A 23,420-nucleotide genomic window follows, 5' to 3' on the forward strand; every position below is an offset into this window, starting at 1 on the left:
CCTTATGTCCAGTCTATTCCGCAATTTAGTTTCCATTGCATTCATTGCAGAGATATGTTGGAGATGGAAGCAACGTTTTCAGTGCTTCCGTGGCTATCTCAGGATATTCAGCCTTGTCTTTGATCCAGAATGCCGGCAGAGATGTTATGTCAAACATACTTTTCAGCCCACCGTCATTTGCAAGCTCGAGGAGTTGATCTTTTTCCTGTGCTGACATGGATGATTCACCGGGGACATTCACAAATGGGTCACGGACCCATTCCCTTTCATGTCTTGGGTCACTGATGACATCGCGTGTTAAAATTCAACAATGCGTGACAGGGAATGAGGAAAGGTGCAGCTGACTCGTATTGTTTCCTTGCGGCCCGGTGGTTGGGGACCACTCTTAGCACGAAGAGAGACCAATCAGGATGCTCGCTCTCCCTCTCCCTCTCCCCCTCAAAAAAAATGTTTCTGGGATATTGTATATAATTTCCGGGCGTCAGGGAGCCACTATTGCAATGCAGGAGACCCCAGGAACTTCTGGGAGAGGTGGGATGTCTGGCATCCTGATATATGTCCAGCTGTTCCAGAGCTGAATGAAGTCAGTACAATAGTTATTGCAAATACGAGGAAATCTGCAGGTGCTGGAATTTCAAGCAAAACACATCAAAGTTGCTGGTGAACGCAGCAGGCCAGGCAGCATCTCTTGGAAGAGGTACAGTCGACGTTTCGGGCCGAGACCCTTTGTCAGGACTAAGTTATTGCTTCAGTTTCTTCTGAAAAGTAATTGATCATTAACTCTTATTTCTTTCTTTGATAATAAATGTACTTTGAATCTTTTCAGTGATGAGCGGGCACAGACCGGCGCAAGTTGCGGTCCTGTGATTGGTGAAGGTGAGAGTTGGTGCACGGCGATTGGAGAAGCTGAGACTCGATGCGCGGTGATTGGCGAAGCCGAAACTCGGTGCGTGGTAATTGGCGAAGATGAGAAACGGTGGGTGGTGAATGGCGAAGCTGAGAGTGTGCGCAGTGATTGAGGAAAGTGAGATTCGGTGCGCGGTGATTGGCGAAATTGATGATTGACGAAGCTGAGAGTCGGTGGGTGGTGATTGGCGAAGCTGAGAGTCGGTGGGTTGTGACTGGCGAGGCTGAGAGTCGGTGCGCGGTGATTGGCGAAACTGAGAGCCGGTGGGTGATGATTGGCGAAGCTGAGAGTCGATGGGTGGTGACTGACGAGGCTGAGAGTCGGTGCGCGGTGATTGGCGAAGCTGAGAGTCGGTGCGCGGTGATTGGCGAAGCTGAGAGTCGGTGCGCGGTGATTGGCGAAGCTGAGAGTCGGAGCGCGGTGATTGACGGGGTGGGGTCGGCAGGGAAACGAGAAGCGGCAGGCGGGAGTGGTTGCCTGGGCTGACCGATAAAAGGTGGCGGAGAGAGTGGCTGGTGAGGCCTTGGGCTGAATCGTTTACTGTTGAGGGAGAATTGAAAAACCATGGGCTGCCTGTTCTCTAGGAAGTCTAAAGGGAAGAAACAGAGCAAGGCGGCGGCGGAGGAGGAGGGGGAAGAGTCGCCGAAGCAATACAGCTGGGACAACCGGGCGAAGGAGGTGAGGAGGGGGCGTGAAGAGTCTGGGGGAAGGTTTGATGAATTGTGGGGATTATCGGTTAAAACTGAGTACAGCCAGGGTCGAGGTAAATATTTGAAAAACAAACAAAACCTGTAGCTGTTTGAAAAATCTGAAATAAGCATATACAAATCAGCAAATTCTCACCAGATTGAACAACCATGGTGAGAAGTGATTAATATTTCATCAAAACCAAAAGGAGACGAGTTATTGAAAGAACTCGACGGGTCAGGTAGTATCTGTGGAAGGGAATGGGATGCCGAAACTTCGGGTCGAGAGCCTTCATCTAGACTCGACCACAAAGTGAAAGGATAGACACTCGACCCGAAATGTCGATACTGAAATTAATTTCCGTCCAGGGACGTTGTCTGACCTACTGAGTTCGTCCAAAACCTCGTCGTTTTTTACTCGAGTCTAATCTCTTGTCCCTCTGATTTCCTTGGAAAAGATAGTCAATGCGAGGGTGTCAAGGCACGGAGTAACAAGTAGAATTTGGTGAGATTGGTAAATTATCGAGGGGTGGAGTATTTTTTTGTGGGAATGGTAGAGATTGTAGCAATGGAAGTGAGATGGTAATGAAAAGGGAAGTTCCCTCTTTCGCTATACTGTAGTTGAGACCTGCAGGGGAAGAAGCTCGTAGCTTTTGCTGAATGGACTCCGGGATCGGTTGCTCCCCGCCCTTCTGTGAAGTCAATATCAAGTAAGAAGTGGGCCTAATATAAAAATACCTTTTTGTCAGTAACAGAATTAGACGAGATGCACAATGCAGAAATAGTAGATTTAATTTTGGACAAATTAAACATAAAATTGAATGTTTTTAGCTGGGACAATTTTTGAATGCCCGTTAACATTGCCGTATCTTGCTAGCCTTCCAATTTGATTATGACTTCTTGTACACAGTTTAATCATTGAAGACAGAGTTAAGGATCTCCTAAAAGTTTGAACATCTTATTTTTGTGTTTATGGTCAATGGGGTGTTGGTTTTTGTTGAGATCAGTTGCCTTCATAGACTTCTTTACAATGCGCTGCAGGTGTCAGTGTGTTCATGTGCACCCTGACCCATGCCAACAATCTGCCCGTCTCCTCTCTAATTAATCATGTCACTTCTTGTCTTCCTCCTGTAACACTTTACATTGTCTGGTTTAGTTCTCATTGCTATAATGTGCATCTTTAATAACTATTATATTGCTTATACTAAGTACTTTTGTTTGGCAAGTTTTGGTTATGGTCTCGTGTGTGAGATGTGTTGATTCGAGTTAAGTAACTGCAAGATAACTTCCTGTGAATTTACTTTGACGCAGCATACAAAGTTATTGTTTATGTTGAAGTTATCTACCTGTTGGATGACTAGAATTGTTTCTAGAGTTGGGTACTTATTTTCCATAAAATCTGAACCAGCATATTTACTATGGTCCAAGTGAAAAATCTATTCCTTTTGAAAGGAAAGAAAGGTAGAATAGATGGCTTGGCCTCTTGGTGCTGGCTTTACCATATAATAAGAGGATGGCTTATTATTTTTATTTCATCTCTGAATTGCTGACCTCTTATCTGAGGCCACGAGTCCTCATTTGAGACAGTTTAGCATGGGGAAGGATGCATCTACACACTCAAACTCTGCAAGTCAGTTTTCATCTCATTTTCTGAACTCAAGCATCCCTGTCTACTTAATATTTTTCCCCTCATGATGCACTGACCTTCCCAGGAATGAATCTAGCCAATCTTTACTTGTACTCTGTGTCACATGCATATTCTTCCTTGGATATGGAGACCCTGTCTGTACACATCATTCTTGGTGTCTCACTTGGGACCTATTGTTTAAGCAAGACCTTTAGAACATAAAGGCCAACATGCCATTTCCCCTCCTAACTGCTTGTTATACTTGCATTCAGAAACCTGAGTGCCCTTGTAATATGAAAGCCAACACCTTTCAGACTCTCACCGTTTAAACAAAAAATTGGCCTTTGGTATTTGGGCGGTATGGTAGTGTAGCAGGTCGCATAATGCAGGCCTAGCAACCCGGGTTCCATTCTTGCTGCTGTCTGTAAGGACTTTGTATGCATAGGTTTCTTCCCACATTTCAAAAGCGTGTGAGTTAGTTGGTCACCTGGGTGTCATTGGGTGTGACCATTTTGTCAGTCTTTAAATCTAAAACCTCTGAATTGGTAAAGTGCATAAGATGGTTCTTGGAAATTATTCAGTTTAATACTTTCAGTGGCTGAGCTCAAGCGGTTTGTCCAATATAGAGTTTATTTTCTTCTGTTTCAGGTGGCATTATTACTCTATTACTTTGCTGACAGATTTTGCCCATCTCGATTCTGTTCTTTAATTCTCAAACCCCATTGTAGCATAAAATCAGGGATTGGGGGGGGGCAATGAAGCTCTGTATAACTTTCATGGTTAATGGAAGCCTTTGTTACAGTGATATAATAGTAACATTAAATACTTAATTTTCATCTCATTTAGTACAGTTTTATGATGCATGGTTGTTGTATACAGGGAGGTTTCACTTATCACAAAAATCCAAAATGAGTGAAAATCACTAAAAAAATTTCACAACTGTTCTTTTGCATCCTTAACATTGATAGCATGAGAAACTACTAGCTTTTCATGGAAACATATCTTTAGTCCCAGTTGTTGTTTCAAGAGCAAATCGTTGCTCCACATAAGACCAGTTCAGTATTGGCTCTAATGTAATGCTGCTCCTTGTACAGTGGCAGAGGCTAATCTATTAATCTGCTTATGATAAATAGAAGACATTTGGAAAGTGGGCTCTGACATTTGGAAAGTGGGCTCCAATATTTGTAGTTATTTTAGTTGCCAGTTTGTTAATTTTATTTGAAGTATTCACTCAGTGAATCCAAAACTAAGATTTGGGGTAGTTTCTCCAAAAAGACTGTCTACAAAGTGCCTTGTTTGTAATACTTTGTTATTTGGGGAAATAAAGTTGCTTGTGGAGTAATTCTGCATTTACTTTTTAAAATGGTTGTATGTTTTTCAAGTTCAGCTGCTATAACCTACCCAATTCATTTGAAGTGCAAATAGTGTGTGGATTTCTGAAAGTTTATTCTTGTCAGATTAAAGTAAATGAATTTGCTATTTTATTTGCAGTTTAATTTAAAATACACTGATTATTGCAAACCAGTTCACTCACATTTAGGATGTATTTCATTGGTACCGATTATCCTAAAATGGTTAGAGCATGGAAGATCATATTGGCCTGTTGAGTCCCAATCAGCTGTATGCAACTAATCTCACTGCCCCTACACCACACCCTTTTTGATCTACGTCCACTACCGGCCTTGATGGTGCAATCTATGTTCTGTGCACTCATGATTTCCACTTGATCTTGTGTGTAAAGGCTCACTGGAATCTGCCTGTAGGTACAAATTAAACACAAGCCTGAACAAATAATTAAAACTCGAGGAATATTGCTTACTGCAATCAAAGAAAGCAAGCATGTCATTTTCCAAAATTTAGTGTAATTTTGTATGGGATATTGTCACTAAATGTGCAATACGGCTCATAAGCATTTTAAAAATGTAAAATTAATGATTTTTACACCAACGGCACAACGGTGCAAATAGTGGGGAACATTCCCCAGAATCAGTTGTTTTATTTTTGCCAGTAAAAATGTAGACAAAAATGCAGAAACAAAATTTATTAATTTTTGATTAAACCCTTTGAGAGTACACATTTCCATGGGGCGCCACAGTAGCATAATGGTTGGGGTGTCGGAGTTTGGAGTTCTGTATATCCTCCCTGTGAATTCGTGATTCCCTCCAGGTGGCTCCCACATTCCAAAGATGTATCTGTTAGTAGGTTATTTGGTCATCGTAACTTGTCCTGTCATTAGGCTGGGGTTAGATAGGTGGCTTGCAGGGTGGTGAGGCTCACTGGGCTGATGGAGACTGTTTTTCTCTTCTCCCCGCCTCCCCCCATCTCTAAATAAATAAGCAAATAAAAATACATGATTTGAGGTTAAGATTATTAAACCTGGAATAAAACTGGACAGATGGATCCCATGGTACTGGACAATAGTTTTATTATTAATCATGTATTTTTGGTCATTGCTTACAATACAACTGGGAGGACAAATAATTCTTAAGTATCGGTTTTTAAATTTGAAGAGTAAGGTGTTTTAAAGCTATTTTGGTTTATCTATACGTGAGGAAAAGAGTAAACTAGGATGTTTCATTGTTTGAGGAATCTGCTGTATTTCAACAGCTGCTGTGGACAAGGTACTGTGTAAGCGTGGTGATGGCAGGATCAGTTTCTGGCGTTTGTTTCCTGTGTTCAACGGTAAAAATTGTCACCGTTCCTATTTGGGTATAAGACACAACAGGATTGTTCTTGCAACATGGTTTCCTGCACACTTCCCTAATTAAGGCAACCAATTGAACATCCGTAACATTTATTTTTAATACGCAATGTAATTTGGCCACTCAGTTTAAAGCATGATTTTGTATGTTTTTTTTTTAAACCTTTTTAAATGAGTGTGCATTGTAGTACAATCAGTAAACACCATACCTATTCATTCTTGTTGTAGGACTTGTACGTTTTGCTTATTTAATAAGCCCCTAGTGAATTGCTTGGCTATAGAAAGGATGTGGAAGCACTGGAAAGGGTACAGAGGAGATTTACCAGGATGCTGCCTGGTTTAGAGAGTATGCATTATGATCAGAGATTAAGGGAGCTAGGGCTTTACTCTTTGGAGAGAAGGAGGGTAAGAGGAGACATGATAGAGGTGTACAAGATATTAAGAGGAATAGTTAGAGTGGACAGCCAGCACCTCTTACCTGGGGCACCACTGCTCAATACAATGGCTTTAAGGTAAGGGGTGGGAAGTTCAAGGGGGATATTAGAGGAAGGTTTTTTACTCAGAGTGGTTGGTGTGTGGAATGCACTGCCTGAGTCAGTGGTGGAGGCAGATACACTAGTGAAATTTAAGAGACTACTAGACACGTATATGGAGGAATTTAAGGTGGGGGGTTATATGGGAGGCAGGGTTTGAGGGTCGGCACAACATTGTGGGCCGAAGGGCCTGTACTGTGCTGTACTATTCTATGTTCTAAATCACAACCCTTCCACACCGAGCTACTTGTGAAGCAGTACCTAATGATGAAAAATTGTTTTGTTCCAAGGATTTCCTGGATTGCATGTTAGGCATAGAGATATTTACACAGATTTTACAATGCTATCCAAAGAGTTGGGGGAGGGAATTAGTGCAGGAATCTTCACAATGTGTGTATTTGCAAGCCAGTACTTAATGTTATAGACTGGTGGTTGGAAACCACTGCAACACACTAAATGCTGGAGGAACTCAGCAGGCCAGGCAGTATCTAGGAAAAGAGTATAGTCAATGTTTTGGGCCGAACCCCTTCGGTCGAAACCACTTTTTTCTAAATAATACTTTTTGTAAAATTTGTACTTTGTAACAAACTTGTGTATTTTTCATACTGGCAGAAAGTGGCATAGCAACTAACACAATGTGAAAATCAGCAGATGCTGGAAATCCATGCAACACACACAAAATGCTGGAGAAATTCAGCAGGCCAGGTAGCATCTATGGTAAAGAATACAGAGTTGATGTTTTGAGCTGAGACCTTTCATCAGGATTGGGGAGAAAAGATGAGGTCAGAGTAAGAAGGTGGTGAGGACAGTAAGAAGGCGGTGAGGGGAGGAAGAAGTGCAAGGTAGTAGGTGATGGATAAAACTGGGAGATGGGGAGGGGTGAAATGAAGAGCTAGGAAGTTGATTGGTGAAAGAGATAAAGGGCTGGAAAAGGGGAATCTGATAGAGGGTAGAAGACCATGGAAGAAAGGGAAGGGGAGGAGCACCAGTGGGAGGTGATGGGGAGGCAAGGAGATAACATGAGAGAGGGAAACAGGAATAGTGAAGGGGGTGGGGGTGTTACCGGAAGCTAGAGGAATCTATGTTCATGCCATTAGGTTGGAGGCTATCCAGACAGAATTAAAGGTGTTGCTCCTCCAATCGCGGCACTAGAGCAGGCCAAGAGTGACATATCGAATGGGAAGTAGAATTGAGACGGATGGTCACTAGGAGATTCTGCTTTTTCTGGGGTCTGAGTGTAGGTGCTCAGCAAAGCGGTCTCCCAATCTACACTGGGTCTCTCTGATATACAGGAAGCCACACTGGGAGTACTGGAAACAGTAGATGACCCCAACAGACTCTCAGGTGAAGTGTTGCCTCGCATGGCATCTGTTGGGGTCATCTCTGATAGTTTTACAAACTTGGTCATCACACTACACCCTGCAGAAGGATGTGGATATCTGAGAAGATGCATAAGGTTTACCAGAAAGACTCCAGTGATGAATAGTTTCTGTAATAAGGTTAGACTGAAATAGGGTTGTTCCTGGAGTAGACTGATAATTTTATGATAATCTGATGGGTTTAAGCCAAGGAACCAAAGACTAATTAAGGCGGATTTGATTGGCGAAAGAGCCACAAGTAACATGCAGGATTTTTAAATTGTTTATTGCAACACAGTAATGGGCCCTTCCTGCCCAACTAGCCCATGCCACCCAATTACACCCATGTGATCAATTAACCCCCCAACATTTGTGTCTTTGGGATGTGGGAAGAAACCTGTGTAGACGTGGCAAGAAAGAACAAACTCCTTACAGACAGTGGCGAGAATTTCTTGTGTCGCTGTGATAGTTGTGAAATGTTATGCAGAGGTCGGCAGTGTGGTGAATATATTTTTTCAGTTGTGATTTTCAAGAGGGATGAGTATCAGAGCTAATCTCATTAAAATGGGGAAAGAGTAGAGTAGATTAAATTGCTGTAAAGAGACTTGATGGGCTAAGTGATCTCCCTCTGTAATGTTGGGGTAACAAGAAGAATGTTTTCTGAACATTGCTGTGGAATCTTTCAGCTGCTTGAAAAAATCATTGTGGCTTCTGCTTGACACCTATCTCAGCGGGCAATGTCTCCAAGAGAACAGCTTCTCCTTATTACTGAATAGATGCAAGCACACATCATTTCTGTACCATGTTTTTTAGAAAATCATATTGTGATTTAACTGAACCAAGTTGATATTCAAATAGCAATTTTTTTTTACGGTCTGAATTCTGCAGATTGATCCATAATCATGACTTGCTGTTTTAATTGTACTGCCTAATAATATCAGTGAAATATTATTACAATGATGTATATGAGCATATTTCAATAAAAGCAGCCCTTGGATTAACTGAACCACAAGTTTGACTTCTCTCCCCACCAAAAGTTTGCTTTATAAAGTTTTCAGAATGAGCTTATCTATGTCCACCATCAACACATTCAATCATATCACTGGACTGCAAAGACTTTCGTAAGCTGGGTTCCTTGCCCCTTCCACTCCTCCTACCTTTTGTGCTTAGTAGCTACTGCCTGGCTGAGATTAATTTGTTGATTGATTAATCTGAATTGAACATCTTCCTGATCAGTTTTCACCTTCTTAATCTGTTTTCCTCTAATCTCATTTCCTTTGAGCAGATGGTGAGTCTGCATTGAATTTGGGTCATTGGATAGCTGCTCTTCATTCCCCTTGGTTGCTTTTCTTTCACAAGCTGAGTGTAGCCATTTCTGATTTGAGATCATTCCCTGTAATTTTGATTTAATTTAAAACATTTAAGGTTTTTTGTCTAAATCAGGGGTACTTTAATCATATTTAGAGACTGATTCATTTTATGCATTACTATTATGAATTGGGTGGCAGGGTGGAGATGCGTCTTTACCAAAGTAGGTGCCAGGCGCTCTGGTTCAAACTGTCAGGAAAGTAATGGTAACTGCAATAACCATGCATTATAACAGTCATGTGCAGAAGAGCATCTCTGAACACATAGCCCATCTAACCTTGAAGTGGATGGGCTACAGCAGAGGACCACACTGAGTTCCACTCATGTACCTAATAAAGTGGCCACTGAGTGTACATGGTAATGCTCACACTGCTTTTTGACAGGTGTAGTCTGTTTATGGGTGGTGGGATGGAGATGCGTCCCTACCAAAGGAGGTGTAAGGTGCTCTTTCCCTCCACTAGCCTGCAGGTCACCTTTAGGCAAGGTGTGGCACCTGCTTAGCTTCCCTGATCAGGGTCCCGTGAAGCCAGGCTAGTGGGTGGTGGATGGTCACGTGATCAACTGGTGCATATCAGGAGTCCTGGTTATGTCACCACTGACACCAGGCAGAGAAACTGAAGAGTATTGATAATGGCTGGGGTCACCTATCTTGTAAAGAAACTGTCCAGAAGAAGGCAATGGAAAACCATTTCTGTAGGAAAAAATTTGTCAAGAACAATAGTGGTCATGAAGCCATGATGACTCATGCCATACGACATGGCACGTGATGATAACTATAAATTATGCTGGCCTTTTCCATGATATGGTTGAGATCCTGCAGGCAGACGACAGGTCCAGGCTAAATGTCTTCCTTCACTAGCAGCCTTCTTTTGTTTAACAAAGGTGAAGCACAAGATTTTTCTTTATATTACAAAAAACATCAAGCTGCGTTATAAGATCAAACAGTTCCTAGACTAGTGTGTATATTTGATCAGATTATTTTCCTATCTGTTTAAAATTTGTTGTTTTGTTCCAACAGATTGATGTTAAGGATTATATGCTGGTTGGTTTAAAGGATCAGACACTGGGACGGTTGCCTGGTAAAGTTGCTGGTGAGCAGTTTGTCATTGAAGAATGTGAAAACTGCAACATATATATATTTGACCACTCTGCCACTATCACCATTGACGACTGCACCAACTGCAGGATATTCCTGGGACCTACTAAGGGTAGTGTGTTTTTCCGCAAATGTGTAGACTGCAAATGTGTCGTGGCTTGTCAGCAATTTCGTACACGGGATTGCAGAAAAATGGACGTCTTCCTCTGTTGTGCAACACAGCCCATCATTGAATCATCTACGGGCATGAAGTTTGGTTGTTTTCAATATTACTATCCTGAACTAGGTTACCAATTCAAAGATGCGGGCTTGAGCATCTTCAACAACAACTGGAGCAACATTCATGACTTCACCCCAGCTTCTGATGAGAACAATTGGACATTGTTAGCTGAAGGTACAGTACCACATGATTATGTTCCCCTTCCTGATTCAGAGGAGCTGAAAGCAGTTCGGATCTCTACTGAGTTGAACAGAAGCATTGTTCCAGTCACACGAGGCCAGAGGCAAAAGAGCAGTGAAGAGTCATGCTTGGTTGTGTTTTTTGCTGGAGACTACACCACAGCCAATGCCAGGAAATTAATTGATGAGGTGAGAAAATCTTGTGTTTGTGTTCAGTGTTCTTGTTTATTTTTATCACAAAGGAGGTGCCTAAAATTGAATTGTAGCCGTACATAAGAAGTGAATGAAATACTTTTGTGTCCTTCCACAGAGTAAGGCTATGTCCACATTACGCCGCATAATTTTGAAAACTAAGCTTTTTCTCTTCATTTTGACGCTCCGTCCACACTAAAGTGGCGTTTTCATCCCCCAAAAACGGAGATTTTCAGAAACGGTCTCCAGAGTGAATAAATCTGAAAATGCCTAATATCCGTTGTAGTGTATACGGGGTAAATGGAGAGATTTAAAAATGCTGTCATGACAGCACCACAACAACAATACTTTTTCTGCTTCTGCTTGGTACTGCGCAAGCCCTGCCGGACGGCTGTTATAACGCGCAGTCGGTGTGAATGGCGTGAGAGTTAAATTGTAAAGTGAGCTTTTTTGACTATTTAAAAACGCTGTCACGACGTGCCAGAACAGATGGCCGCAGCGTGGCATTTCATTGTTTTCTTAAACGCAACCCCCACATAACCTAACAATTTCAGAGCAGACGGCAATGAGACTGAAGCCAGAAGAGTTAGAAATGTACTTACCAAATACTTTGACCCATAGCTTACTAAATAAATAAGTATACTCACTTTGCCCTGTTTTCTGTCCTTACTTGTATGAAGGTGGTTTACCTATTTATGCAAGTACTTCTCTGACAATAAATGTGTAACAGCCTAATGTAGCATTGTATGGAAATACAGGATAACACTGATGCAGACATGTTTTATACATTTAACAAGGTGCTTTATTAATGCAACAGAATTAGTCAGTTTTTCAATGTTCGTCATCAGCCAGGTCATACTGTCCGTGAACTCCCTGTCGGTTGCCTCCATACGCTCCAGTATTTGTTCTTTTTTCAGTTTTAAGTCCTCCTGCGCAAGAGCCAAGAGCAATTCCTTTTAAGTTTTTCTACGCTGTAACTGAACAAACACACACCAAGTATACCATTTCCTCTTCGCCTGTTTTCTGTGTGTCCCGCGCATGCCCAGTAGGAGGAAATTCGCCCAAATATCTGTTCTAATGTGGACGGAGATATTTTGAAAAACGCTTGGTGTGGACGCCTATCGTTTTTACTCGAAACCGGCGTAGTGTGGACGTAGCCTAAGTTATAGGACAAAATTGAAGTGATCTGAGAGTAACCTGAAGTTGGCTCATTTGCAAAAATGCATACTGGCTTGCATAAAGGAATAAAAAAAATTGTGTGTATATATTATATTTGACTGTCAATTATGAAAGCAAATCATTAATGGAGTCTTTAAGAAAAGAATTAAGTGGTGCATTGAGCAGAATATCTATCCATATTGAGAGCTACCATAGATGTGAGAAGGTAAAACATGTTTTATTGTGGTTATTAACATTGAGGCAGTTGGTATGAGAAGTACATTGAAGCCTGATGTAATGTCTCCTTATTAATTGCTCTGCTGTCAGATTCAGTAAGTCAATGTCAATGTTGAGCTTCTTGCTACAGTTCTTTCAAAGGGATTTAGATGGTGTAAAAACGGTAGATGTTTGCAAAAGACCCATGAAAACTTGACACTGTAATTTTTACTTGTTAAACTACCAGCCCAATTTATGATCTGACTGTACATGTATACAATCAAATGAAACAATATTCCTCTGGACCATGGTGCACCAAAAGATATATCACACACAGTACATAAAACAAATTATTACCACAAGTAAGTCAATAAAATATAATTTGATATTCATGTGTGCGGCACAATAAACAGCTTGCTTGCTCTCCTAGTGATGAGTCTCAGGGTGTTCATTAGTTTAATGTTCATAGTCCAGTGTATGGCATTGGGAAGGAAATACTACATATGGTAAACTCTATCATGTATAAACTTTCTAGCAATCAAAAAATGAGAACTAAAATATTAAACTTTACTAGTGTAACACTGAGGTTACATTTTAATTCTGGAAATCTCAGATAAGTGGCAAAAGTTATGCTCAATTTTGAATGGCTAATTTAAGTAATTTCCACTAATATTATACAGTAATGCGACTTTTTCAGAAGAGTAAAAAATCAGTAGAATTGCCATTGCAGAATTTTGTGATAATATGTTATTAATGAGTTTCCTGCAGAGATGGTGACAAATGTATAAGCAGGTAGGTAATTAAACCAGTATTTTTATGAAATTCTGTCATCTCATTGTGACGAATGTGGAGTCTTCCTTCCTGATGCAATCTAATTCAGTGCTCTACTTGTAATGATGTTTCACAGTATACGTGGGAGTCTGTGGCTTTATAATGGAAATCAGTGGACTGCCTTCTGATATGGATACACAGATCAAAAAAAGGAAGAAGAGAGTTAGAAATTATCTGGGTGAATTTGAGGTCAGCTTAAATGTTGATGGCAAAGGTCATAAAATTCAGTTCCTGTGAATCCAACACCTCTAGTCTCTTGACTTCAGTACATTGATATTGATTTGCGTAAAAGGATGCTGCATCCGGTCTTTTTAGGACAACTAATAGCAAATGGGTTGAATTAAGCTGCAGACTGTTAACATGCCGTTAAGCATCGTAGACATCTTAGAATTATACAGCACAATAAATTCCATTTGTGTTGCATGTTTGAAGTATCTACCAATTAGTTCTGTTTCCCTATTCCATCTCTGTGATAGAGACTTCTCCACTTACATTGTCTGTTCAAATATACTTTTTTATTATTACTACAAAGATATTTTTTGGGCAGTGCATTCCAGATTTTAATAAATAACTGCATAGGGTTCCAGAAGAACAGTAATTCATCTAAATACCAGTATCTTTCTTTATTTTAGAAAAAAATGTTTTTGTGTTAGCAGTAATATTTGCCTTAATCAGAATACTGGGCAGCACGATAGCGTAGTGGTTAGCGCAAGCCCTTGCAGAACGATTTGTAAGATCATGTTTCAATTCTTGCTGTCTGTGGGGAGTTCCTGCATTCTCCCCATGACTACATCAGTTTCCTCTGAGTGCTTCCCCCGCCCGGACACGGTACAATTAGGGATAGTGAGTTGTGGGCATGCTATGTTTGTGTCAGAAGCATGGCGACACTTCCAGGCTGCTCAGCACAATCCTTGCTGATTTGATTTGATGCAAACACCACCACATTTCACTGCATGTTTTGATGTGTGAAAAAGGTCATCTAAATCTATCTAATCTACCACTGCAGGTTTAACCCATTCTGAAAATTTTGCATTTTCTGCTTGATACAAATAAAATGTTTCCAATTTTGCTATTAAATAATTTTAGCAGAAAAATTAACTTGCTTTGCTTTTCTTTTCAAAAGATGGCTACAAAAGATTTTGCTCTTGTTCAAACAAAGGAAATTTCTATGAGACCAGATGATGCCAACAGGGTATTCAAAGACAAAGCAGCAGACTTTATTCCATTGCTTCAGCAAGGTAAAGTTATTCATTACCTTAATCACAATTTATTGTGATTTTATTTCTGAATTTGCAAGCCATTTAGCACCCTGCAGCCATCATTGTTGTGCTCCACACCTCACTAAACCACAAACCAATGGTTTACTTTTTATACTGTTGGATGTCAGTGCAACCTTTTATAACAATCAACACCATAAAATCTTTTCAACCTTCTATTGCAGTTGCTTTACAAAGCTGCTGTGTCAGCATGCATGATCAGTAAAAATCTTAGAACGTCATTATGACCAACTAAGTATTCATTTTGAAAGGGACAGTGTTCCATTGAAAAATGTTAATTATAGACTATTTAGCTTGAAGCTAGGCAGCAGTTTTGCTCAAGCAAGAAAATGGAAATGAGCACCATTTTGGATTGCAGAGTTAACTTGTGGATGGAAGATTATTTAAAATGTTCAAAAGTGATTAAAGCAGTACAAGATTTGTTATTGTGTTCAAATGATTACTTCTGGCATTAGGGCAGCAATAAAGGTCCTCCATCTGTCTGTCCATGGCCATCTTCTCTATTGTGCCCCAATCTGCCTCTATGGTACAATGCCAAGTTGTCTTCGGTCTATCATATTTCCTCCGCCCTTCAGGGGTTCAAAGTGCTATTTTGATGATTGAGTTGGCCTCTTTTTATCACGTGCTCAATCCATCTCCACTCTTTCCTCATGATGATTGTGGCCATCTTCTCTTGATGAAGATGATTAATTAGATAATTGGCAAACTGCTCACTTTAGCTAAGATTGCCAAAAAAAGACAAAGTGAGACATTAGTTGACTTTCTTTTGAATGAAAATGATCAATGTAATTGTAGTGGAGAAAGCTGCTACATAACTACATTGTTTTCATGTATTTATAAAATGCAGATTTTAAAAGCTATTTACCTCACTCTTGAAATGAAAACAAATTGCTAAGAATGTAATTGAGAATAAAAAAATAAAGTGAGCACTGAATTTTGAGGCAGTTTCAATTCATTCAGAAATTTTAAATCAATGATGTGAAGTCAGTTTTTATTGTAAGTGATTAATGAGGAATTCCTGTAAATTGAGTTACATGGTATAGAAACGTGCTCCTTGTCAAAACTAGTAACAAATTCTGCTGTTGTTGTTGAACACCTTTTCATTTAGTCTAATGTGGTGTTACTTTAAAAGTGACCTTTTACAAATCCAAATGAATTACATTGACTGCTGTTTCATCTAACTTTCCAAATTTCATTAATAGGCTGACTATTCATTATTACACTTCTCTACAATATTCTGCTCCTTGGTCTACATCTTCATATTTGTCTTCTGACATATCCCATTACTTTTCATACATTGGATGTTGAGCGGTTATCAGAGATTCTCGTAGATTCTCTGGATCCTTTCTTTTAAAACTGTATTGTTAGCAAGCCTACACTCACTTGAATTAATATTGTTAGCAATCTGACTACACTCACCTGAATTAATAATGTTTATCAAAATCCTTGTATCTTTTTGGTAATTCCTTCAAAATGTGTGGATGCAGTATATCAGCTCAGGGATTTTTATGCTGCAAGTCTGAGCCCATTTAATTATGTACTTGCTGATTTTTAAAAAATGCATTTAATCTGTTACATATCTCATTATTTGATGTCATGACCACCTGTTCTGTCTCCTTGGAAAATCCTGAAGCAAGTTAATTCAACATTTCTGCCTTTTTTCTTGGATTAGCAGCAGTATTGCCCAGACTATTCCCATTAGAAATATTCTTCAGTCTAATGCTGTAGGATCCAAGTGAATTTTCTGTTTGTATTTCTTTTCTTCACTGGTGTCTGTAAATGAATTCACTATTTGGTTTTTCATTACTGTCATTTTCAGTGCAATGACAGCAATCTTTGCAGGTTGACATCACTTCCATGATAAAATCTGAGGAACTTTTAAATATGTTTTAATCTGAAAGTAAAATCTGATTCATAATCACTTAATTACTGACAATGTTCAGTACCCATGGGATATCAATATTTGTATTGATATTTTATATTTTCAGCAATGAAACTCTTTTGATATTTGTTTTGGTTCAGGCCCTGTGGTGGCGTTAGAATTCAATGGTGATGGTGTAGTGGATGCCTGCCAGAACGTAGTCAGTTCTGTGTTCACTGCTTCCAAGGTAAAATTATTATTTTTGAACAGTATATTGTAATGACTTTTTTCCCATCATGGGTTAGACTATTCCATAAATTTGTGTATATAAATAATTCTACATCTGACATCTCCCTTAGACTTTCCTCCATTCACCCTTAAATGGATTTTAAGGTCCTCTGGATTTGGCCATTGTTGCTGTGGGGAAAAAGGAGCTGTCTGACATGGATAGAGATTCTATCTATGCTTCTCAAACTCGTACTACTCAAACAAGAAGTTGCTTCATCCTCCGTGGCTCCAAAGTGAAAGCTCTAGCTCACTCAATCCTCATAAGACATGTTCTCTAATCCAGTCAGCATCCTCGTAAATCTCCTCTACACCTATTCTAAAATTTCACATGCTTCCTACAATGAGGCAAACAGAACTGAACACAATATTACAAGTATGGTCTAATCAGAGTCCTATAAAGCTGCAACATTACCTTGAGGCTTTTGAACTCAATATGAGACTAATGAAGGCTAAGACGCCATACATATTCTTAACCATCCTATCAACTTGTGTGACAACTTTGAAGGATCTATGAACTTGGACTCTAAGATTGCTCTGTTTCTCCACATGACTAAGGTTTAACCTTCAGATTTGATCTTCCAAAGTGTATCACTTCACACTTTATTGAACTTCGTCTGCCACTTCTCAGTTCAGCTCTGCATCCTAATCTATGTTCCATTGTAACCTATGCCAACCTTCTATACCACTTTCAATGCCACAGGTGGCAATGGGTGGTAGTAGCAGCGTATTCTGCCTGGAGATCTGTGACTAGTGGTGTTCAGCAAAGATCACCACTAGTCACTTACTAACCCACCCTTCCACTTTCTCATCTAAGTTATTCATAAAACAACAAAAACCCAAGGGTCCCAGAACAGATCTTCATCCTATTTGGTTATTGTCCACAGCACATGCTGACCTGACATCTGACCATAGGTGTCCTTCATCACACATCATGACGTTGGCCTTCATATGCGGGGCAGGGGCCTAGACTCTGGCCTGACCTCTAACTTCCCACATCCCTGTCTCCAAACCCTAACCTGACCTCTAACTTCCTTCTCTATCCCAAAACCATCCGTGTGAACCTAAAAAAAAAACTAAGTCTGAGCCATGACCTTGTTGGGGATGCAGCTCATTGTCATTTAAATTAAAAGAAGGTATTATCCTGTTGAAAGCAGCTGATATTTGATTGTTATTGCATGCCTCACGGATGTCATTTCCAATCGTTTGCTTTTGTTTTTTCTCATAACAGGTGTTTGTTTCTGAAAACAAATCTTCAGCTTCCCAAGATGTGGACAATTTCTATAACTATGCTGAAATACAGATGGGAATGTAAAAATGAACAAGGGTCATGTGTGAACATCTTAACCACAGATTGCTATTTTCCTATTGTAGCATATATTGCCATTAAACTACTGGAAATAGTCATGTGAAGTAAGATGTTTTTTGTAGCTAAGATTTAATATCCTGAATGTAATGTTTTCAAAGTATTGCTAGTATATAACCAAAGTATTTTAAGCATTCTTGTATACATTTTAAACTTGACCTGCTTTTTGTTTATATATAAAAAAGGAAGAATCATTTAAAAGAAAGTGACATGTTCTTGAAGTACTTTCTTTTTGATGTAATCATACATTACTGTAAAAGATGAAAATATTGCATCTTTATGGACTTCCCTTTTTTTCCTTTAGATTTTTCACCATTCCCTAAATTGAATATTGGTTGAAGAAAATTTAGCTACACCACCATGTTGCCATTAAATGTTAAACTGTGGCATCAGTTTTTACACTTTCCTCTGGAGCACTTTTGTGCATTTTATAAGGTCACCCTTTAGCTGGCCCGTGGCGTAGTGGCATCCATGTTGGGTTGAATGGTGAGCTAGCAACTCTGTCTTTTATACACTTTTCAAAATAAAGTGCTAAAGAAACATCAAGGTTGCTGCCCAATGCATGGAAAAGGAAAACAACAACCCTGTGGCCATGTATTTTTCATCTGTATGTTCTGATTTCTTCCAAGTTCTGATGGTGGATGTCAGCTGATTAATTAACCACTGTAAATTCTCTCTCATATGTGGAAGAGTGGATAGTTGATTGAAATGAAGGGAGGGTGTAATGGGGTCAGTACAAAAGGGTACTTGATGGTTGACATGGACTTGTTTGGCCAAACAGCCTTCTTCCATGTTTGACTTTAATTTTAAAAATGTTTTTTGTTCCATTTGCACACAGTGGCATTCTCTTGGAGGCTCTTAATTCATTTAGTTTTACTGTGGACTAATAGACTTTTAATTGTAACACTTTCTCTAGAAAAAGGCTGCTCAAGGAGGTTCCCCAGACAGATGTTTAGAAAATGCTCATTCAGTTAAAAGGGAGGTTTTAAACAAAAATAATTTGGTATTTATCTCTAGCCTTCAAAAAAGCTATCCAAATACTGCTAAAACCTAAAAATGGAGGAAGATGTGATGTAGGGTATTCACATTTTTTTAGAAGCTGAAATGTTTAAATTTTTAATATCCTGTAGTAAGTACTTGCTGTTGTCACAGCTTTTGTCATAGCCTTTATTTTAAGTAGTTCATCTTTTACAGTGAAGTGATAGTTTGTGGTACTGGCACTTGGTCATCTATGGTTTTATTGTTTAACAAATACAATCCTGGTTTTAATCATTCTAAGCTTAATGATATGATAGATTATAGTGTCTTTAAAATAGAATTTGGGGGGCTACATTAGTGAATACTAATGGAAAGGATTTTTAAAGTATTTCAGATCTATCCGGTTTTGGGCATTCCTTATTGCTATGGGAAACATGGAGTAGTGACTGTTTAAGTTATTGAGGTTTCTGAATTTTTCCCTGCAAAAACCTTTGTGCTTTAAAAAAAATCCTCATTTTACGTAATTAGATGTTTTGTATATACAATATTCTTTATCGTATTTTCTTGTTGTCTATAGTATGTGCCTATATAGATTGTAGTTTGACTCCAAGAAAATTCCCTCAGAATTAAATAGAACTTACTCCAAAGAATTAATTGAGAACCTAAGTAGATGGGAACAGCTGCTAGAGAAGAACTAATGGTACAGGTGGTAAACTGCACATCACAACTGCACAAATAGGCCTTCCGCTTTTGGTCTTATTAATTTCCCCTGTTTCGATACTAGTAACTTGTTTGTCCTTTTTAGTGAAAATTGGCAATTTGTTAACTGGCAGCATACTGTGTAGTGAAATACAAAGAAACTTGAGTTGACAGTTGATTTTTACCTACTTCTGTTTGGTCTCAATTTTTAAATTTTATTGTTGTGCTATATTACAAAGTGGTGTCCAAAGCAGACACATTAATCCCTGTATAGATTTTTCCAGGTAACTCCTATTTTGAAGTAATATCTAATGGGGCATTGTCCATATACTCTTTTACAATATAACAATATAAATTAATGAAAAGTATTTATAGATTACAAAGTGCAGCGCAGAAATGGAGTATTTAATCCATAGTCCATGGAATTTCTGTGCTGCCTGTGGCCATACCTTTGTCCAACCCTGTTGGCATCAATTCCTTTTTCTTGTATGCTTAGATTGCCCTTTAATGTATACCTATGTTTTGCCTTTAATATTCCTAGTAACTGTAGCAGTAAATGAACTAGTGATGCATGAAAATCTTTAAGTGCTTTGTTACAAACTTTGGAGGTCAAGTATAAAAGTATTTGCACAAATGGAGTAATTAATGGCAACCATGCACAGAAGTGAATTTGACAAATGCTTTTCAAGAAATCAGTGGAATTTTTTCATAGTTGCTTAAGAAATTTTCTGGTTGCAGATTATAAATTATTACAGCACATCTCTCTAGTTTATCTCTCAGTTTAACTGTCAGTTAATCTCATGCCATTATCCTCCTACCTATTACATCACTTAATATTTTTGAAGCAATTATCTAATTTTCCATTAAAAGAAAGTGACACCAGATCAGCAACAGTTGTGACGTACAAATCCACATTTCAATTATGAGTGACTTGTTTTGTAAAGTTGTCTATAATTATTTGTGACTGTGGTTGTAACTTTGTAAATGTAGATCTTTATTGCTTTCTCACAGAAAATTTGCTGTACTATCAATAACAAAACCTTTTTTAAAAAAAAAATCTACTTCAATAAGAACACCATTTATGGTAAAGTGAAACAAACATTTTTATATTCTGGGTGTGGCATAATGCATGAAGGCAGGAAAGAGGAACATGTTGTATACACAACTCTACTGTCCTGTAATCTAGCTTGCCAAATTGGTATCAGAAGAAATCCATTTGGATCAAATTGCTTCATCCCAAATTAATTGTACTGACTCTTGACTCTATCGCTCCTTTCTCTCCTCTTCTCGTCTCCCCTCCCCCTGCACCCCCCCATAGGTTTTTAACCTAGTTGCTGTGACTCCAGAGGACTTGATTCATCCCACTTTTGAATTTTGAATAACTCTTACCAAATATTTATTGATAATGGTCCAAGAGCATGGACCTTACCCCACCCCCCAACTTTATCTTGAATGTGAACATGAAAAAAATCAACTGTTTAATGTAATCTCTTCAAATTTACGTGATTTTTTTCCCTTTTGTAAAAACATTGCTGCATTTAAGGTATGTTCCACAAGTATTAATTGGCATCTAATATGACTTTTTTTTTGTTTAAACTTGTCACTTCTACCCCAGCAGCAACATCGAGAACCAATGTCTCTAAAGCAACAGCCATTGTAATTGATGTTCCTTATTAATGTACATTCACTACTTTGAAATGTTTAGCACCCCCAGCATTTCTCAATTTACCGTTGATTATAAAGTTTTTTAATTAAAAAGTACATTGTGGCTGAATATAATTCTATTTTAAAAGTTCCTAAAGTAGTTTGACTTTTATTTTTTTTAAATCCTATTTATGCCTTCTACTTTATAACAGACTGCTTGAAATCAAATGAGAATAACTTCTGGCTGTCTCACTTGTAACTGAATTGTGACCTTTGCAAGACAATACTCCAAATAGCGAGGCTATTCAACTCATTAAATTGAGACAATTTTTTCCAATGAGCAATTCAGTTAATCTCACTTCCTCCATTCTGTTTGGAAATTGACTTCAGAAATAAAAATAGACAAAATGTTCTGAAGGTCTTAAGTTATTACCTACAGCACATCTACTCTACTATTAAGTTTTGCTTAAAGCGTGATGGAAGATTGTAAGGCTGTTTGTTGGAACACTAGGCCCACTGAGCAGCAGAAACTCATGGTGGTAATATATTTGTCACAATTAAGTGTTGCTTTTACTTTTATAAATTATGAATCTATGTAACTTGTAATTTTTTTTATTAAACACTACTTGTGTATCATTTATGGTACAATGGGAAATTTGATTTTTTTTGCTTTATTAACACAAACAATTTCCTTTCTGTGAATAGACAAGCCAATGAACTCAAATAGAAAAAGAACTTCACCAGGCATCTGACTGGCACAGCACCATTATTAATTGTGATATTAAATATGTTTATTTGGTCAGACTGCGTCAAGCTGATAAGGTGACAATAATTCATAACCATGATTTACAACAGTTGTGTGCAGAAGAGCATTACTAAACATGCAACACATTAAACCTTGTGGTGGATGGGCTACAGCAACAGAAGACCACAAATGCACATTCAGTGGCCACTTTATTAGGTACAGGAGGTAACTAATAAAGTGGCCACTGAGTGTAGGTCTCTTGTTCAAGTGTTTGAAATGATGTACAATATGTTCAGAACACAATGTCAGGAAGAGAACCTAAAAATAGACTATGTAGTTAGAATCGAGGGGCTCATGTTGTGCATCTTAAACACATTTTCATCTTGAGTTTGTCATTTTAGATTGGGACTGCAAATACATTTCAATTTCACTTTCACTTAGACAAACATAGGTTAAGTTTAATGGCTTTGGATCTTCCTATTATCTTCAATTTATTACAAATGTTGAAATAGCAAAGCATTTGGCTGTAATTTTGGATCTTGAGGTGGACCAATTCAACTGAAATGTGAAGTTGTAAATCTTTTGTAGTGAACTCCCAGCCTTTGTATTTCTAGTGTTTTGTCTAAGGGCTGACTATCAAACCATGCAAGTGGGAAGTGAGATATAAAACAAAGTCGTCTTTGTTTATGGCTAGTCAATGATTCAGAGTATTTGTATCTAACACATTAGATTTGTTTCCTTTGGAATTTAGAAAGTGAAAGAAAATAGAAATTTAACATTCACAAACATGATCCAAACAGAACAGGACATAATACTGCCATTTAAGTTTGTCAGATTTCCACAACTATTCACAATTAAAAACTGGAATAAACAGAGGAGAGAGATTGAACAGTTAGAGTCAGAAGCACAGGATTAGTGAATCCTTTTTTAAAGTTGACCAGATAATGTTTCCATCAGGAAGCGCAACCAAAAAGAAAATTAAATCATGCCCTGCAAGGGAATTCTACATGATCTCTGATAGTTGACAACTGTTTACAAATAGGTCAGACAGGTGGGCTTACTGTAAGCAGAGTTTTGTTGAAAAGAGATTATAACACATAAGACCGTAGCATATAGGAGCAAGAATTAGGCCATGCAGCCGAGGGAGTCTGCTCTGCCATTTGATTATGGCTGATTTATTTTCCTTCTCAGTCCTATTCTGCCTCTTCCCCAGAACTTTCATTACCCTTTTGAATGAAGAACCTATCAACCTTTGCTCTAAGTATACCCAATGACTTGGCCTCCACAGCTGTCTGTGGTAATGAATTCCACAGATTCACCACCCTCTGGTTAAAGAAAACCTTACTCGCTCTGTTCTAAAGGGACGTGCTTTTATTCTAAGGTTGCACTCTCTAGTCCTAGATTCTCCCACTGTTGGGAGCATCTTTGGCACTTCCATTCTATCGAGGCCATTCGTCAGGACTGACTAAGGGTCTCGGCCTGAAACGTCGACT

At 38.7% G+C, this 23,420-nt stretch overlaps 1 protein-coding gene and 1 long non-coding RNA gene across 3 annotated transcripts in view; one reads left to right on the forward strand and one right to left on the reverse strand.

Annotated features, from left to right (window-relative positions):
* The first annotated feature begins 1,324 nt into the window (after positions 1 to 1,324).
* rp2 (RP2 activator of ARL3 GTPase) lies at positions 1,325 to 21,837 on the forward strand. 2 transcript variants are annotated; one of them, XM_063054541.1, is made up of 5 exons: positions 1,325 to 1,585; positions 10,199 to 10,864; positions 14,196 to 14,310; positions 16,372 to 16,457; positions 17,727 to 21,837. In XM_063054541.1, the coding sequence occupies exons 1-5, from the start codon at positions 1,472 to 1,474 to the stop codon at positions 17,808 to 17,810; spliced, it is 1,065 nt and encodes a 354-aa protein (XP_062910611.1). In that variant the 5' UTR covers positions 1,325 to 1,471; the 3' UTR covers positions 17,811 to 21,837. The 2 variants fall into 2 exon arrangements, with proteins under 2 accessions (XP_062910611.1, XP_062910612.1); XM_063054542.1 differs by lacking the exon at positions 1,325 to 1,585 and adding an exon at positions 2,234 to 2,303.
* Positions 11,320 to 23,420, reverse strand: part of LOC134349746 (uncharacterized) — a 31,027-nt gene continuing 18,926 nt past the window's right edge. The window contains exon 3 of the long non-coding RNA XR_010018765.1: positions 11,320 to 11,796. This is a non-coding gene — a long non-coding RNA (uncharacterized LOC134349746). The remainder of the gene's footprint in view (positions 11,797 to 23,420) is intronic.

This window comes from Mobula hypostoma, chromosome 7 (assembly GCF_963921235.1).
Source record: "Mobula hypostoma chromosome 7, sMobHyp1.1, whole genome shotgun sequence".
In the NCBI taxonomy this organism is placed as follows: Eukaryota; Metazoa; Chordata; class Chondrichthyes; order Myliobatiformes; family Myliobatidae; genus Mobula; species Mobula hypostoma.

What these genes read in the sequence shown, in the direction of transcription:
- rp2 (XM_063054541.1), top strand. Translation starts at nt 1,472, where the DNA reads ATGGGCTGCCTGTTCTCTAGGAAGTCTAAAGGGAAGAAACAGAGCAAG. An exon ending in TATTCCATTGCTTCAGCAAG is followed by an intron (nt 14,311 to 16,371) that starts GTAAAGTTATTC and finishes GTTTTGGTTCAG; the next exon opens with GCCCTGTGGTGGCGTTAGAA. An exon ending in CTGTGTTCACTGCTTCCAAG is followed by an intron (nt 16,458 to 17,726) that starts GTAAAATTATTA and finishes TTCTCATAACAG; the next exon opens with GTGTTTGTTTCTGAAAACAA.